This window comes from Microtus pennsylvanicus, chromosome 7, assembly GCF_037038515.1.
Source record: "Microtus pennsylvanicus isolate mMicPen1 chromosome 7, mMicPen1.hap1, whole genome shotgun sequence".
Lineage (NCBI taxonomy): Eukaryota > Metazoa > Chordata > Mammalia > Rodentia > Cricetidae > Microtus > Microtus pennsylvanicus.
The window spans coordinates 52,482,723-52,501,167 of NC_134585.1; the positions used below are offsets into that span (position 1 = coordinate 52,482,723).

At 39.9% G+C, this 18,445-nt stretch overlaps 1 protein-coding gene across 6 annotated transcripts in view; it reads left to right on the top strand.

Annotated features, from left to right (window-relative positions):
- Supt3h (SPT3 homolog, SAGA and STAGA complex component) overlaps positions 1-18,445 on the top strand; it is a 367,702-nt gene that overhangs the window by 261,119 nt on the left and 88,138 nt on the right. For all 6 annotated transcript variants that reach the window (XM_075980696.1, XM_075980694.1, XM_075980697.1 and 3 more), the window contains one exon: positions 14,806-14,881. In XM_075980696.1, the coding sequence (XP_075836811.1) occupies positions 14,806-14,881 (76 nt within the window). The remainder of the gene's footprint in view (positions 1-14,805; positions 14,882-18,445) is intronic.

Here is an 18,445-nt window from a genome sequence, read left to right on the forward strand (position 1 = left end):
TCTGTCTCTCTCTCTCTCTCTCTCTCTGTCTCTCTCTCTGTCTCTGTCTTTTCCCTCCTCCCCTCTACCCTCCCAATACCCTCTTCTTAAATAAACTCTACATTCAAACTCCCTTTGAATGGCATATTCAGTTTTCTCGCCCACCATAGGGCCCACCGAGGCCCTTCTTTCTCAATACCTTTATTACTATTAGAAAAGGCACATTAAACTTCTAAAGGGAGTTTCACTCTTGTCTGCTGAAATGGCAGGCACTTGAAGGCACACAACAGTGTTTATAACCAGAAAGCCAAGACTCTTCTTGTACTGTATAATCTCTACTTTTCCCTAACATCACTCAGCACACTCTGCTATGAAGAAAGGTATAGGGTTTACAAATATCTGATACTGTTTGATTGTGGATGTTCTCTTTTTCTTCTGCTCTTCCATGCTTATGTGACACAGACATCAAACTTTTTCACACTTGTTTTCAAAGGGCGTTGATATTCGATTGAATACTAACATCTAGATACACTTTTCTCAAAAACAACTATTTGCTTGAAAGTTTCATTGCGACTTTGTTTATTTTAAAAGGCCAAGTGCATCATTTGGCCTTTGTGTGATTCACCTGGTAGTGTATACCATTCACATAGTTCTTTGGTAGGTCCTATATGTCTCACGCTTAGACCATTCACATAGTTCACTGGTAGATCTTATATATCTCATGCTTAGACCGTTCATATGGTTCACTAGTAGATTCTATATGTGTCACGCTTATACTGTTCACGAAGTTCACTAATAGATCTTATATATCTCATGCTTAGACTGTTCATGTGGTTCACTAGTAGATTCTATATGTGTCACGCTTATACTGTTCACGAAGTTCACTAATAGATCTTATATATCTCATGCTTAGACTGTTCATGTGGTTCACTAGTAGATTCTATATGTGTCACGCTTATACTGTTCACAAAGTTCACTAATAGATCTTATATGTCTCATGCTTAGACTGTTCATGTAGTTCACTGGTAGATCCTATATGTCTCACGCTTATACTGTTCACGAAGTTCACTGGTAGATCCTATATGTCTCACGCTTAGACTGTTCACTAAGTTCATTGGTAGATCCTATATATCTCATGCTTATATCATTCACGTAGTTCACTGGTAGATCTTACATGTCTCACACTGGACCACATTCTCTCCAGCAGGGACCATGTAGAGGAGGAGTTCTGTGAAGCCATAATGTTCCTGGCTCTGCTCTGTTAAATTTCCCACTTCCAAAGCTACCTGAATTCTCTCTCTTTCTATTATGAAAACATAGATTCTTTTTTTAATTGTTGATTTATTTTTATGTGTATGTCATTTGCCTCTCTATGTACCCTATGGGGGCCAGAAAAAAGCATCAGATCCCCTGAGTCTGGAGTTATAGACACTCGTGAGCTGTCATATGGGTACAAAGAATCAAACCCAGCTCTTCTGGAAGACTAGCCAGTTCTCTTAACCATTGAGATTCCCTCCAACCCTGAACACACAGATTCTTTAGACTCTCTTCCATTATAAATGTTACAGACCTCCTGATACCTGAAATTGAAGGAACAAAAAGAAACTTGACCTCTGAGGTACAGTTGAGAGATGGGGAAAATAGGAGAAAGTCATGCCGTGCATGCCTGTGTCATTCACATCACACTATTGAACATGTATTTCCCAGATTTAAGACTCCGATATGGGGCTGGAGAGATCCCTCAGCAGTGAAGAGCACTGATTGCTCTTGCAGACGATCCAGATTCAGGTCCCAACTCCCAAACCGTGGCTCACCTCCACGTCTGCAGTTCTCACCTCCAGGTGATTCAAAGCCCTCTTCTGACCTCAGTAGGCACTACATACATGTGGTGTACATGCGTACATATAGGCAAAACATCCTTACACATAAAATGAAAATAGATAAAATAGATCAATCTTGAGGAGTCTAATAACTTCTGGAATTAAAATTGCCATTCTTTCTCTACAAAGAATGGGTAGAAATAAACTGAGACTAATTCCAGTGTAGAATTGAATGGACCCACAACCGTGAGTAACCCTAAGGCTCTCAGACTGAGAAGCAGGATGCAGGCAGAACCCAGGAATGTTAGATCTGTACTGAGGAAGAGAGAATGTAGGCAGAGGTGCCTTGCGGAGTGACTTACCCAAGCATTCTCATCGTGTGTCGGACAAAAGCCTGCATAGGGACTTCGGTTGATACGTGTAACTCACTCTGTTCTCTCTCTGATGGCATAGAACACTGCAAGTGTGCACATTGTGGTTAAAATTCAGGGACACTGCTCAGCAGTGATGGCATTTATATACCGATGCCTAAGCAAGCATGGCAAAGTGCTTAGGTAACTGTGAGAGTAGTCATTTGTTAAGGCACCTTTATACTACATTCCCTGAGTTAGTATAGAATATATGTAGATTGGGCTGGAATTCTGTTAGCCCTGTTTAACACTGCCTAGTCCTCTGAAGATATATTTTGAATGCCATGAAATATGCTTTTTCTTTACAGACTTCTCAAAATAACAATCTCTTTGATGAAATTGAAATCGATGTGTTTCCTTTAGCTTTATCTAGGCTTCTGGTGAAGGGCTAGAATAGAACAGGTCAAGAGCATTTGGGATAATGTACATAAATGAAAAGAGACAGAATATTAGGTATCTGTGAACTATTCATTTCTCCAGCTCCTTTTTATATCACTCACCTTCCCTGAATTGTTCTGTTAAGCATCAGGAAGTCTATGTCTTCCTAGACTCATGCTTCTTCATCTTCTATAGTTAGGATCGTGTTGATGCCATTTGTCTGTCTGGTGTGGATCTTTCTCATCTCCTGAGAAGACGTCATGAAGTTTAAAAATATGTAAACTTACATTTTTAAAATGTTGATAAGCAGTATTTTCATTTGAGATTCACTATAGATCTTTATGACTACAAAACTTAGTTCTGGAAATTGGTGAGTTGGGACACATAAAATTAATGTATTTGTTCCTCAGTCACATACTATGGCAGAGGCAGCTGCCTGACACCCAGAATTTATGCTCTTCTTTCTGGATTCCAAAACCCTAACTGGTAGCTAGATATTTTGCCATATAGACAAGCTGCCACATTTCTCTTCTTACCTCCAGCTGGGTTTGGTGACATGATTTGGTCATGATCAATGAAGTGTTCATAGAAACACTCCATGGGACTTCTGTGTAATTTTTTTAAAGGTAAGGGTATCTTCTTCATCTCACTACGTGAGTATGCAGGCTGGGAAGCCAGGGTGGATCACGAAAACAATGTCACAGCCTAAAATGTCAACAGGGACGCCGGAGAAGACTGAGGCCCTGGTGACCTCAGCACGCACTTGTGTCAAGTCTAAAGGTTAGCACCAGTGTTCATTTATGTGAGGGAAGATTTTCTCTCTAAAGAACCCTAATTGGCTCAGTGTGTGGGTGCACCCCTCGCGGTCCTGAGTTCCTTGCTCGTGCTCCGTCTCCTTCTGCTCCTGATTTGGACCTTGAGATTTCTGTCCCGTGCTCCTCTGTCTCTGTCTCCTTTCATCGCCTGAAGAAGGTTAATATTCATGAGGATGCCTATGTGTATCGGGAACTCACCAAGGCCAGCTGGCCTGGGTCTGAAAAAGCATGGGATAAATCCGGACTAGCTGAACATAGAGGACAATGAGGAATACTAAGAATTCAAGAACAATCGCAGTGGGTTTTTGATCCTACTGCACGTACTGGCTTTGGGAGAGCCTAGGCAGTTTGGATGCTCACCTTACTAAACCTGGATGGAGGTGGGCGGTCCTTGGGCTTCCCACAGGTCAGGGAACCCTGATTGCTCTTAGAGCAGATGAGGGAGGGTGACTTAATCGGGGGAGGGGGAGGGAAATGGGAGGCGGTTGCGGGGAGGAGGCAGAAATCCTTAATAAATAAATAAATTTAAAAAAAATTTAAAAAAAAATTTAAAAAAAGAACCCTAATTGGAGTTAGGATAAATGTAGGTTGTTTTCTTAATGCTCTCAACTAGTAAAACCCTATCTTGGTAAATTAAGAATATAACTTCTAGTAGAAAATAAGTCATGTTTTAAGGTAGACCTAGTTTAATTTTAAACCAAAACATGTAGTTGGAGATGGTAAATGGTTCCCAAATGCCTACCAGTGATTAAACCCCACATTGCCTGACACAAGGGAATCTGTGTCTCTCCTACAATCCGTTTCTCATTGATATGGGAAGTGAGCTCAGTTGTGAAACATGCTTTTCTGTGCTGGCATCTAGGAGCAGATCTTCTTAACAGCCATGAAATCTCCTGGTGCCCACTGTGTGGAACGAACTGTAGAAAGGTAGAAAGGGGCTCAGGGCAGCCACTGGAGCTTTTCATTTGTACGTTCACGGTCCTGTTCCCAAGCCCCACATCATCCTCCTCCCAGGACATTGATTTCCCTCCATTTAGTAATACTTTCTCAGATAATTGATGTACTAAGTCTATTTTTATTCTGAGGGAATATTGTCGTGGGCTCTGATTTTCAAAGAAAAATCATAACCACAGGACAAGTGTTAATGTCTTAATGTGTCTCTGCTTGAGAGATGTTAATTTGAGAAGTTTTGTTCCTGAAGACTCAGTGACATCAAAAGGTTGAAGAAATCATCCAGTATTTATTACTGAGTTTCCTGCCTCTTAAGTTCTGGAAGAAAATAGAGGAAAGGATTTGATTTTAGGTCTTTATTTTTATTGGGTTTTTTTTTTTTGTTAATCAAAATATCCACCCTGCTACTTGTGAAATTAAAATCTGTGCTAGAGAAAATAAGTACCAGCTGGGCTGCGTTTTTTTTCTACCTCCTCTAGAGAACACTATGCAAAGGAGAGTATGCAAAGTAATACGGCATGCTCATTTCACTGTATGTGTGCTTACCTGATGTGATACAGTAGATAATCCTCATTTCAGAGTGCTGGGACCAGAAACACAGTTTACAGAGGGTGTGACATCAGGTTACTGGAATACCTAACAGTTTTGCCAACCCTTCAGAAAATTACTCAGAAAGTATAATCTGTAGTTTTAGTAAAGGGGCTGTGTGTGTGTGTGTGTGTGTGTGTGTGTGTGTGTGTGTGTGTGTGTGTGGAGGGGGTGAGGGAGAGTCACACAGCAAGACTTTGTTTTTTATTAAATGATATGCTCATTTACATTGCGTTTCTAGGTCTTATTAAAACTACATGTTGCTCAGTTTAAGTGTTTCCCATTCTGCAAAGGTAAAAGCCATTTTCTTGTTGGAAAAAGAAAATTTTAGATATAATTTCCTAAGGTTGTTGCAAGTCTTTTAAGCCTCTACAGTTGCAACATGGAATATTAATTTCAATGGGTTCTGGATGGTTTTGGTTGATCAGATAGAAAATATCTTGTATTCTAAAAACTGGTATATTCTAAGAACTTAGCCAGTAGCCTGATCACTTGTTATACAGTAGGATTTAATGCTTTCCAGCAATACATCTTGATAAAAAGAACCTCTTATGTAAATACTAAACCTATTTTATCTTGCATAACACACAAGGTCAGCTAAGGTATATGTGGTAGTTTGAATGAGAAATATCCCCCGTAGACTCATGGATTTGAACCTTTGTTCTCCCATTAGTGATGTTGCAAACCTTTAGGGGGTGGAGCCTTGTTGGAGGAAGTAGTCACTAGGGGCAGGCTTTGAGTTTGCCAGTTCTTGTTCCCTTCTTCCTTTGTACAGCAGATGACATTCAGCCAACTTCTTACTACTGCCAGCATGTCGTGCCAATCCCACCAGATGGACTCCAGCTCCCTAAGCCAAAATAAGCTACTTCTTTCTTAAATAGCACAACAATAGAAAAGTAATTAATACAGCATATTTGAGGTAGTGATGCTGGATGAGAAGTGTGTAGGAATTCTGTACTATTTTTGTCATTTTTCTGTAAATCTAAAATTATTTCAAAATAGTTCTATATTTAAAGCCAGAGCAAGCCCAGGAGCACCAGTGTCTTCAAGTGTGAAGGAGAAATGAGGAAAGCTGACCATCCTCACTGACACCGTCATTGAGAGGATAGGGCAGTGCATCAAATCCAGCTGCTGTTCATGCTGTGACACTTGTCATCTGACTTCACCCTCTTCCCACCTCTGGTAACCTCTTCCTTTTCTGCAAAAGTTGTTCTTGCTTCTTTAAAGCTTTTGTGGTTACTTTATTTAAGGTGAAATGTTGCCTCACTGTTGCCAAGTCACTAAAACAATCCTTCTTTCTTCATTTCTCTTTGTAATCCATTCCACACCCTCTGGGCATGCCGTGGTTAAGCCCTCTTACCTAAGAGCTGGGCCTAATGGCTACTGACATTTAATCAAATAACAGTTATAATACATTTACTCATAAGTAAAAGTTGAATAAAATTTGGGCACTGACATCTAAGAGAATGGGGATTTCATCATCAAATATCTTAACAGAACCCATTTTGTTAAATAACCATAATTACAGGTTTTGAATTTATGATTCCAGAGGATTTTGCTGTTCTGCATTCTTTGAAGCCTCAGAGGCGATCGTTGTGCTCCAGCTTCTGGAAATACCTAGAATGGCTCTAAAAACAGCCAGGGCTTCTTTAGAACATCAGTCCCTGGAAGACTTTCTCATCCAAAGGCTTTATGCTCCCAGTTGTCCAAGCATGCCTCCTGCATTCTGAAAACTGTCCTGAGACCTGAGGAGATAGCTTAATTGGTAATGTTCTTGCCTTGCAAACAGGAGGACCTAAATTTATCCCTAGAGCTCACATAAAAAGAGGGGTGGTTTGAATCCCAATGCTGAGAGGGCGGAGACAGGAGAATCCCTGGGGCTTTCTGCCAGCCTTGCCTTGGTGAGCCCAGGACAGTGACAGACCCTTCTCAAAGGAGGAAAAGGAAGAAAATGGTGAATGGTGCCTGAGGAAGAAACACCAAAGGTTATGTCCTTGAATCTCTACACACACATACAGGAACACACACACGCACGCACACACACACGTGTGTTTGAAAATATATAAGTAGATTTTTAAGATGAGTGTTTAAAATAGCATTAAAAATGCTGGTTTGTCTGGTCATATGAAGATTTGTGCTTTCCCTGTTAAGGATTTGGAATGTTTTCTTTATTGACTCTGACACAAAAGGACTCTAGAGTCTTGTGCCTCCTGCTCTCTTCTGACAGTAGTCATGTTTGGTGAAACCGCTGTTTTCTCTTTGTTTCTGTGACTAAGTCTTGATGTATCAGAAAATCATTTCCCCCATTATTTTGTGCTAACTCGAGCTTACATCTGGCGCAGTTCGCTTATGTCTGACTCATGGCAGCAGCTCAGCTGATGGGGAAGGGAGGGAGCTTCAGAATAGCCAAGAGCCTCCCCATGGGGATAAACAGCTTAACTTGGTTTGTTTTGTTCCAAGCTCCTCCTTAGTACATTGTCTGAAAAAGTGTCTCTGTGCTGGTGACTTCATTTCTTCAGTGGCTCATAATGTAATAGACTTTGTTAGTCTCTATTTATAGTTTATCTCTTGATCGTGTGGGGGGGAAGGCTAGAAGCTGCTTTATTTTCTGACTTTGGGAACTTGTTTTTTTGTTGCTGTTATTTTTATTATTATTTTGTTATTATTATGTTTGCATTTTGTTTTGTGAGACAGAGTCTTATTCTGTAGCCCAGGTTAGCATAAAACTCACTGTATAGCCCAAGCTGACCTCACATTTACTACAATATTTCTGCCTCAGTACTCTGAATGCTAGAATTATAGACATGAGTATCATCCCTGGGCTTCTCTTTGAGTGTTTTAAGCATTTGTAACTCATATTTACTGTAAAGTTGTCTGGTAGCCCCATTTTTAATGAGGAGGATGGTAAGAGCTGCTGAACTGACACCCTTTCCTCTTCTCAGGGTTTGAAAGTATCAGCCTTTCCCAGCAGTAAAAGCCTAACTCACCGGGTTCTCTGGCAGCCCAGCCTAGAAAGAGTATACCCATTACAAAGGCGACCTGAGCCAGATTCCACACAGCAATCTGTGTGCATATCATCCAGGCAGCAAGCTCATGTTTTACCCACAGAGACCAAAATACCTAATGTCATCCTTTTCATGTTTGCCTCACCAGAGCTAGCCATGACAGCCCACAAGGGTAGTCTCTAAACCTCTGAGAACCTCCAGGAATGTTACCAAAAAAGACCTCTCCCATAACTTAGGCAGGAGTCATACTTTTTGATAAACACACCCCCACCTGAAGAAAGAAAAAACACAGATAGATGTTACCTTGTCCTCATTCAGAAAAGGGACAGCCAATGCTCCTATCATTTGTTTAAAGAGCTGGTTTGGAAAAACATTTGCGTGGATTTCATTTTGTCCACATCATGTTACAACTTCAGGAGCAGTCATAAAAATTAATACTAACTCTAAATTTGGATTTACAACCAAGTATGGGTGAACCAAGTTGCTATTGTGGTTGTTTGTTTGTTTAATAATAGCCTTTCACTAAAGAGGACATTTCATCTTAGAAAAGTATTATTTTACTATGTATCTAATTTTTCCCACTACTAGCCTAATAAATTCAAATGAAAAACCTTAGACATTTAAAATATATCCTTTTAATTTTTTATGATTGTGTTTGTTTTTCATTATAAAAGTAATTCATGACCATTTTCATAGCTAAAAATACATAGGAAAGAAAAAAATTCTAAATATTTTTTGATCCACAGGTATAGACCAGAATTAAAAGCCAACTGAAAGAGCTTGGCTGTACACTAATGTGACAAATACTCTTTCTGTATTTAATGGATTTTCTCAGCCAGGGGGCTTTGCATTCAATCAGTCTTTTACGCTCATACAGAATTCCTTCTAAACCTCCGATGCTCTGGAGTCCACGGCTGTTCCTTCAGGATACATCATATGATGTTCTAATTCATTCATAATGCCTTTTATACATGAAATTGCTATATTATAAAAGTCATTCTGGGTGAAAAATTAATACCACTAGAGCCCATTGTGTGTGTGTGTGTGTGTGTGTGTGTGTGTGTGTGTGTGTGTGTGTGTGTGTTTAACAGGTCATGAAATAGAATATACACTGTGTTTTTATTATTCTATGAAAATTGTGGATCAAACAAGTCAACTTCTCGTTTCAGGACTTTATCTTTCAAGAATATGTGTGTTACCATAACTCTGTGTGTATATGTGTGTGTGTGTATGTTTTATGACTTCCATAAGTAAAGCAAAATTAGCTCAAAGGGAAAAATTTCCTTCTAAAAATCTTGCTTTAATTTATCTATTTTATTTTATCTAGTATTTTCATTATTCTTATTTATTTTTCTTAATTATTTTTGATTACTGGGCATGGTGGGACATAACTGTAATCACTGCACTCTAGAGGCACAGACAGGTGTTCCAGACTTGTATTGTCTACACATGAGACACACTCAAAACAGCACAAACAGAAAAAAAATAAAACATTTTTTTCCTGGTTGTAATTCAAGAACAGTGAGTGCCTAGGTAGGGTGGCCCAGGGCCAGATAGGTTTATGTTGGGAGGAGTGGTAGGTAGCCATTTATACTTGAATTTGATGTAGTGTCAGCTGGGCACTTGTTTTATCTTAGGAGGCAGAGCTGTGAGTTGGGCCTGTGGATGAAGGGGAGCCTCTGCATTTACCAGGGCATTCTATATACCAGGGCCTTATCTTTATGTTTTTATATAAAGTGGTTGTTCCAGCGTAGGTTGTGAGAGGAAAGACTTGTGGGTGGAATCAGCCACCTATTACAAAAGATGAGCATTCTGAGAAGTGAAAAAGGAACTCTTGCCATATGTTTTAAGGGAGTCTTGTTTGATGTGGTAGGTAACCTACTCAATGACAAGCAGATTCAGCAAGCAGAATGCACGCATGTGTGCATGAGAGTGCACACAGACACTAGAGTTCTAAGGTTTCTCTCCAGCTCCTGAGATAAGCATGCCTGTCAGACAGTACCTTGCAAATGATCTAAGGCGTTTCTTCAGTATTGGGTGTGCTTTACTGCTGTGTCCTTCTGCCACATACCACGAACACACAGATTGTTCCATGTATTGCCATGTTGAATACTGCCACCAGCCACTGCAGTTGGGGTTTGCAGGTTAGTTGCCTGGTTCTGATCTCATGTAAGGGAGATTGCCATGAACATGATACTTTTCCACTCAGAAGGGCTTCGCTTTCAGTTGTGCATGTTCTGAGAGTAGTCAAAATAAGAGATTTTTAAAATGTATGCTTTTGAGATGGAAACAGCAACAGATAAACTTTTATTTGGGTATAAAGGTTATGTTCTATGATTCTGAGTTACTCAAGAAAAATAGATGTCATATGTGTTGAGAAGCTTCAGGAGATATGCCAGCACATAGCTTCTGTAACCTTTGAGCATGCTCCAGTGAAAGCACATGGAGAACTTGAATAGAGCTGTGTGCCACATAAGTCATCCAGATGCTGGAGGCTGTGGCAAGCAGTGACTGTTGCTGCCCAAGGTGTTTTCAAAGACACAGGCAACTTGGCACTAAAGTGCTGAAGAACTGAGAGTCTGTTATTTTCAAGATACTGAAAATAATACAAAAACAAATTCCACATAATATTGCTTGAATGCAGATATTTACTTTCATGTAGTTAGTATCCAGAAAGTGACCCCATCTAGCGTAGGAATCTGCCTTCACAGTTCATTATACGATAACCAGGACAGGCTGTAACTTCTTGGTAGTGAGATGGGTGGCTAGTAATATAACTATTCCTCTTGACACACACACACATATATGTATACGTGTATATATATATATATATATATATAGTTAGATGTATATCGTCAGATGCTTAGAAGACTCTAGCAATAACAATTTCAAATGCAGTACTTTCCAAATAGGCTCTTAGTTTGTTCTAGATAATACCACAAGCTTTAATTGGAGGAAAAGTGAGTGTGTTGTGTATTTTTCTGAATGTTGGAGATTACCCAAGAAAATCAGGTCGTATGTGGAACTGACCTTGAGGATACCAAACTTGAGTAATCTGAAGATGACCTTGTGCTCATGTGACTGTTTGAGCTAAAAAAGAGCATTGTGTAACTTCCCCACCCTTGTGGATAAATGATCTAAGCCAGCGATCATTGTTCATCAATACTCATTCAGGGTTTTGTGCTTCTGATATTCTAAAAACGTGAAGGTTTGGTTTGCTTTGGTTTAGTGAGAATGGGTAGTTGCTTACTTAGCTTTTGAAACAAGATCTTACTGTATCAAATTTGTGATCCTCCTACCTCAGCCTCACAAACACTTGGATCACAGACATATGTGGGCAAAACAGATTTTTTTTATATTCCAGTTTAGTGACCATATTAAATGATCAGTTAAACTCGAGAACTCCCTTTTAGAGAGACACCTTTAAAATTAAGCCTGCAGTCTGCCATTTTGTTGAGAAGAAGCCAGAACATGAAGGAGCGTACTTCCTGCCATGGCTCTCACAGTACACGCAGGTCACTTTCTGGGAAACATGTGCCTGAGTTGACGCATATGAGCCAAACTTACAGATGTAAAGGTTGCATTTTCTGTGTGGAGAAGGCATTGTCATTATAACCATATCATTGTACTAAACTGGGGAATTCTTTTCCCAGATGGACTTTGGTAACCCGATTAGTAAAGGTCCATCCGTGTACACTACAGAATGCACTGGCATCCAAAGAGAAGCAGCAGGGAAGGGAAATTAGGGCACCACAGAAAACAAAAGCCATGATTATTTAATGTATGGACAGTCTCTTGATTCTTTTAAGTAGAACTTCATTTTAGAATCTGCTTACCCTGTCTGGAATTCATACGATTTGGTCATAATTCTTAAAATCCCTGGTCATAGGTCATCCTACAAGGACCTTGGAGTAAAAAATGTAGTATAGTCTAGACAAAGCTTTTGTAATGCAAATACATATGTTTCTGGCAAATTGCATCTCTCCTAACCTCAGTTTCCTTATCTTTAAAATGAAGAGGCTTAAACAAGATACTCTTTAAGCTTCCAGTAGCTCTAACACAGCATGCCAATAAATCTTCACTGCCATCAGCCACCCTGCATTGAGTGTTTCCTGTGAGTGCTGAGTGCCCTAGGGCCGGCTTCCTGTTGCTGCCTGCATCAAAGGGCACTGCTTATATACTAAAGGAGCTGAAAAGAACTAAGATGAGCAGCACAAAGGAAGAGGCGCTAGCAAGCGTGTCAGAAAGTAGAGAAGCCAGCTGTAATAACGCAAAGCCCTTCGTACATCTGTGAGTATCTTTAAAATGGCCTCAGATGATAGGCTTTGCAGGACAGAATCTCCCAACTGCCACACACTTTATTTAATTAAAGCCGGCCACCCTGGCAACCTTAATCTCTTAGGATAAGTTCTCCTCACGTTAAAAGACTAAAATTCTTAATTACAGACACACCAACTATCTTAGCATGTATACCGAAGCCAAATCTTGATTGCCGAACTCAGTAGAAGAATGATATTAGGAATTCCTTTAGGACTGTTGTGTCTTTGTCTAAGTGCTTTCTGTCTAGTCCTCTGTTGGGGGAACGTGGTGGCTGGGTTCAGGGCAGCAAATAGATAGTGCGGGAGTCATAGCTACTGAGAGCTAGTTACATCGCCTGCCCTGTTGAATAGAGGGGTGGCATTTGTTTATTCAGAATGTTCATTGCATATTTACTGTGTGTCAGGTATTCTTCTAGGACATAGATATTCAAACCTGGGAAGTTCTCATTATAATCACACACACACATCTGACCTAAGGGGTTCTCACTATAATCATACACAGAGACATACATACATACACCTACATAAATACATAAGAATTATGCAGTGTTAAGTGTTATCAGTGTTAGTTTGGGTTTTGTTTTGTTTTGTTTTGTTTGTTTTTGAGTCAGGGTTTCTTTGTGTAGCTAACCCTAGCTGTCCTGGAACTCACTCTGTTTTCCAGTCTGGCCTCCAACTCAGAGAGATCTGCCTTCCTCTGCCTCCAGAGTGCTGGTATTAAAGGTGTGCGCCACGCGGCAGGGATTTTTTTTTTTTAATAAACACATTAGTAACCCACTGGCTTTGTTCAAAACCTAAACACTTACTTGTTTGCTTTTTATTTTCCATCAGCAAACAGTTATTGAGTCCTATCAGTCACATTAAAAGGCCAGTTTCTAGGGGGATAGTTCATTTGGTAAATTATTACCATGCAAGCCTGAGGACCACTGTTCAAATCCTCAGTACTCAGGTACAACACCGGGCCTGGTGGCATGTGCCAGTAATCCCAGCAATCCCAGCAAAGGTAGGAAGGGAGGATGGGAGGCATCAACAGACAAATCCCTGGAAGCTCCTGAGCAAATCAGCCTGGACTGTGAGGAAGGTCCTAGTGATACTGTCCCAAACTAAAGGGGGACAGTGCGTAAGGATCAACATCCCAAGTTGTTGGCTGTACACACGCTACGTATGAATAAATAGGTAGTTATGAAGAACTAAATCACATACAGACATGTGTGTATATGTACATGTTACCTGTATATAATACTTGCTGTGTGTACTCAGAAGTAACACTTGAGCTAAGCAAATTAATAATCAAAAGAAGTCTGGATTTGTGTGCGCGTGTTTGTGAGAATATTTGGTTGGGGAGAAAGTAAGGAAAGGAAGAAAGGGACTTTTTCCCTCACTCCAGCTCTTTGAACAGTGCATCGGGTGACAAACCTGTATAATGACTTCTACTCAGACTGGACAAGAAAGAAAATGTAGTATGACCGCTAGAAACATTGTTCTTGAGTGCACACACCACTGTGAGAAAGCATTTCCTGAAAGTCCTCCCACTGCAGAAAAAATTGAAATCTCAGGGAAATTTTTTTCCCTTTATTGGTCAGATGTCCCTTCCAAGAAGCACCAGGCTGCCTCATCTCAACCTGCTTCCCTTACCAAGGAAACGGAAGTGGTCATAGTCTTTGCCACCAAACCATGGGTGAAGTATAATTATGCTACCTCTGTGAGACAATGTAGGAGCAAACATCTGCAGGACTGAATCAAAAAAGCCACGAATGCAGCTAGACCAAGCTGTGAATCATCCATGGACTCAGATTAAAGGAGTTGTGTTGTGTTTACCTTTCTCCTTATTTTCTTTGTAATTGAGAAGACTGACTCTGTTAGCTCTGGCACTGGGATCTGAGGGGATATATGGATTTCAGGCATTGACTCCTGCTCTAGTGTTTGCCACATCACAACTGTAAAGCAGATGGACGATGATAGTGAATAGTGGGTTTGAAGTCTGCTTTGTCCTCTCTGCACAGTTTGTTTTTGCTTTAAAAGGTCGGGATAAATAGAAAATGTTAGATGTGTTTTGACTAATCCAGTCCTTGAATTTTAGCTTCAGTAACAAAGGAGCAGAAATTACTATAAGCTTTATATCCAAAAGAAATAAAGTTACAACTGCTGTTTTTTACTTTGTAATATTTCTCTTTTATTTTCAATTACACGTGTGCATGTACATGAATACAGTACCAAGGGAGACCAGAAGAAGACCTTAGATCCTCTGGAGCTGGAGCTATAGATGGTTATAAGCCACCAGATGTGGGTGCTGGGAGCCAAAACTGAGGTCCTCCAGAAGAGCAGTTCCCTCTCTACCGCAGGGCATGGCTCCAGCCCCAGCACAACTCTGATTACTTGTCATGATTGTTATATGTCTGTCACCATACTTAATCGCTTTCTTAAATTAAGGCATGGAACATGGTAAATGAAGCCTAAGTTTCTACTCTAGAAATGATTGTTAAGAATCTATTTTCTTTAACAACTTGGTTTTTGTTTTGTTTTGTTTTCTTATCCATTAGAGAGCAGAAAGACAGACTCGAACTATGGATTCAGCTCAATATGCGGAATTCTGTGAAAGCCGGCAGCTAAGTTTCTGTGAGTACAGATTTAACTTCACTTTTGGGTGTGTGAGGAATTGTGTTACAGACATCCTAGACTGTGACATGTTCTCTGTTCTTTAGAAACTGATGTATCAATATTTGACGTTATGGAAACAGCATCTGCACTGGGGGGCCCCTGAAGATTTTGCTATGTTCTGCGGCTATACAGTCAGTTGTGTTAGGAGATTTGAGAGCATATGCATACACAGACAGCAGTGGAATTATCCGTACAGCCTTCAGTCAGAACAGTTTCTTTTTTCTTGCAATTCTTACTTTAGTTTCTCGTTTCTTATTCATGTTTACTGAAGTACAGTATTGCTGACTGTACTGGTCCATAGTGAACATTAATAGTCATGACATCTAAAAGCTCCCAATATTAATTATAAACCCCAAATTCCCATTTATGCACACTCATGTTACCACAAAGTAGCATCTCAATAGAGTGTTTCATTTTGTCCTTAACCTCCTACTGTAGCATGCCCTGAGCGCTAGCCAGAGTCGTGAGTCAGTCCTCTTGCCACAGGAGTAAGAGCAGAAAAGTCAGTGCCTTCCCATCACTGAACAGTGGTTTCTAAAAAGCACTTGCAACCTTAGAACAGTGGACTAGATTGTGTGTCAATAGCCCAGTGACAATAAAGTCCTTGGGGTAAAGGTCAAAAGAAAGGGCAATGAAAAGTCCATTTAAAAATATGACAAAGGCGTGCATGACCCTGATCTGAGAAGTTATAGAAACAATGATGTCTTTAAATGAAAAGCAATTGTGTGGTCACAATAACCATGTATTTGATTTGGAAAAAGAAAATGAGAGCAGCGTTTTAGATCATGAAGTGCAAATAAATGACACATTTCAAATAGCGCTGCCCCATGCAAACATCAGTAAAATATAAGAAAACATGTTTTGGAAGATTTTTTTCCTAACAAAATATATTTTCCAATCTGACTAACAACTTGGCATCAGACATCTGTGAAGCATTAAGTAAATGACACTTCAGATCGTGGCAATTTCAGCAAATGAGAGGGTTTTGTATGGTAATTTTGGGGTTTAAATACAGCATTCAAGTATTTTATAAGCATAAATCTCCAGCTCATAAAGTAGCATTTAGTGCAGTTGAACTATTTTTTAAATCATATTTTAAACTGAATTTACAAGAAGAAATGAAGTGCTGTTGCACACTAAAACTGATGGCCTTAGTCTGGTAATGCATCTTTCATTTGAAAATTAGATTTTATTTCTTTTCTACTGTTCCATTGAGCACACACAAGAAAACTATAGTAGATGAAGCTTAATATTTTCTACTTCTGATAAAATTACAGATAAAGTAGTATGTTATGCATAATGTTCTTTTCTGTGGGGTGGGGAGAAAGGATTTTGGCATTAAAAATATTTGCTCATATAGTATCTGTAGGAGCTTCATTTGAAGCCTAGGTGGAAGAACTTGTTTTTTATGATGGAAATACCAAAGCTGAAAAGGCTCATCAGAACAGATCGAGAAGCCAGCCCTGTGCAGGCAGAGTATTGGGCTGTTTGCAGTCTTCTCCTTTTGATGAATTACCAGGACACTGGAACCATGACCTGTTTTGGGCAGTACCTAGGATCCCTGGTGTTGTGCGTACTGGGTGACCTCCATATGCACATTGTGGCTCATGTACACATGACTCCCATACCCCACACAGACAGATATTTAAAAGTTGTAAAGATTGGACTTTAGAATTTCACTAAAGAAATATATTTTTGCTGGGTGTTGGAGGGGCACGCCTTTAATCCTAGCACTCAGGGGGCAGGGGCAAGCGTTCAAGGCCATCCTGCTGTACAAAGTGAGTTCCAGAGCCAGAGCTACACAAAGAAACCCTGTCTCAAAAAAAAAAATGAACAAAACAAACAAGCATGATATAATCATCTGTGAATTTGTTACAGAAATAGGTATGGCGAGTCTGTTGGCACCAGGTATTTTGCTTTCTGGTTGTGCAGCGGGTACTTAGACTTCTGCATTCTGAGCGCTTCCAGTCTCACAAAGACACTGCTAATTCTCTTCCTCATGGCTGAAAACTAATAATGACCCTTTTCTTACCTTCAAAATAAATAACTTACAGCAGCTTCTGTGCTTTTTCTGTGTTCTAATGCTCTGTCAGAGGGAAATGGGCAATAAGTTCCATTTTATTGATCTTGCCAAAATGCTGCCTCTTCACTTGAACTTCAGAAGTATTCCACAGATGTTGAACAAGTGTTTGTGAGCTGTTCCAGCTTGCTAGTTAGATGGAATGTTGCCTGTCAGAGGATGTGAAGACTGGTTACTTTAGAGAGATAGCTTTAAGGGGGATTATCATAATTCTGCCACATTTGACAGTTTTGGACATGTGCTTCAATAGCAGGACTTCATGTCTTCTGTGATTTATTTAAAAGAAAACTCTCCTGTATGTGGAATGTATGAGAATTCTGACTAGAGCCAAACAGCATGCTCTGAGTTGAGACTTTTACAGACTAGTAAGGCCAGAATAGTCAAAAGGATGATCTTTTTAAAAGATTCCCTTGCAGATTTTATTTAAAAAAAAAAAAGCAACTTTACTAACCACCTTTTACCTTCTAATTTACTAGTTATATTAGTCATGGCTAAGCAAGGTTCTATGTCAAATTTAGATTCAGCTCTGCTTAGTACTGGGACAATTACAGTGTTTGATGGTTAGTTCTGTTTGTTTTTGTTTGTTTGAGTTTTTTGTTTAGGTTTTTGGGTTTTTTTGTTTGTTTGAAACAAGGTTTCTCTGTGCAACCCTGGCTGTCCTGGAATTTGCTTGTAGTCCATGCTGGCTGCAAACTTAGAGATCTTCCTGCCTCTTCCTCCCAAGTGCTGGGATTAAAGGTGTGCCCCCATCCAGACAATTACAGGTATTTAATGAAAGGTGTGTGCTGCTTGGTTCCATATCTGCCTGATACAATTAGGTATCCAGGAGCTTCGGGCATATTCTCTACCAACAAAGAACTAAGGTCTGAGAAATCTATGCACATAGGAAATATTTGTAGTTGTGTCCGTAAATGTTGTAAGAAGTCTGCCTTTGACCTGGATGGTCAGGATTGTGTGGATGAAGAAGGGTTGAGGGGAGAACAAACAGGAGCACAGAGACGAGACTCAAGGCCAGCTCAGTTCCATGGTAGTAAGGGCAGGTTGCAGTAAGTCTGGTTTGGAGAGTCAGGCCTAAGAATTCTAACATCTCCATAGTCAGCAAAGACGTAATAATTACAGGTTATCTCAGGCCAGCAATGCTTTATTTAATTCTCAATTCACAATTTTGAGCCTATTTTAGTAGTAGGTACATTTTGAGGATTGGATATGTAATTTTTTTCTCGGTATTCCTTCATCACAACTTCTTCCAGAGTTTTTATTTCCATAAGAACTAAGTTGTATGAAGAAAGCAGCTTTTCTATGATAATAATTAAAACTCTTGCCAATGGTAACATACTCTAGAGCTCTGTGAGAAATACAAGGATGAAAAGGTGTGGTGTATCATGCCATCCACCCTAGAGACCCGAGGTTAGAGGGTGTGATGTCCCATGTCATCCACCACA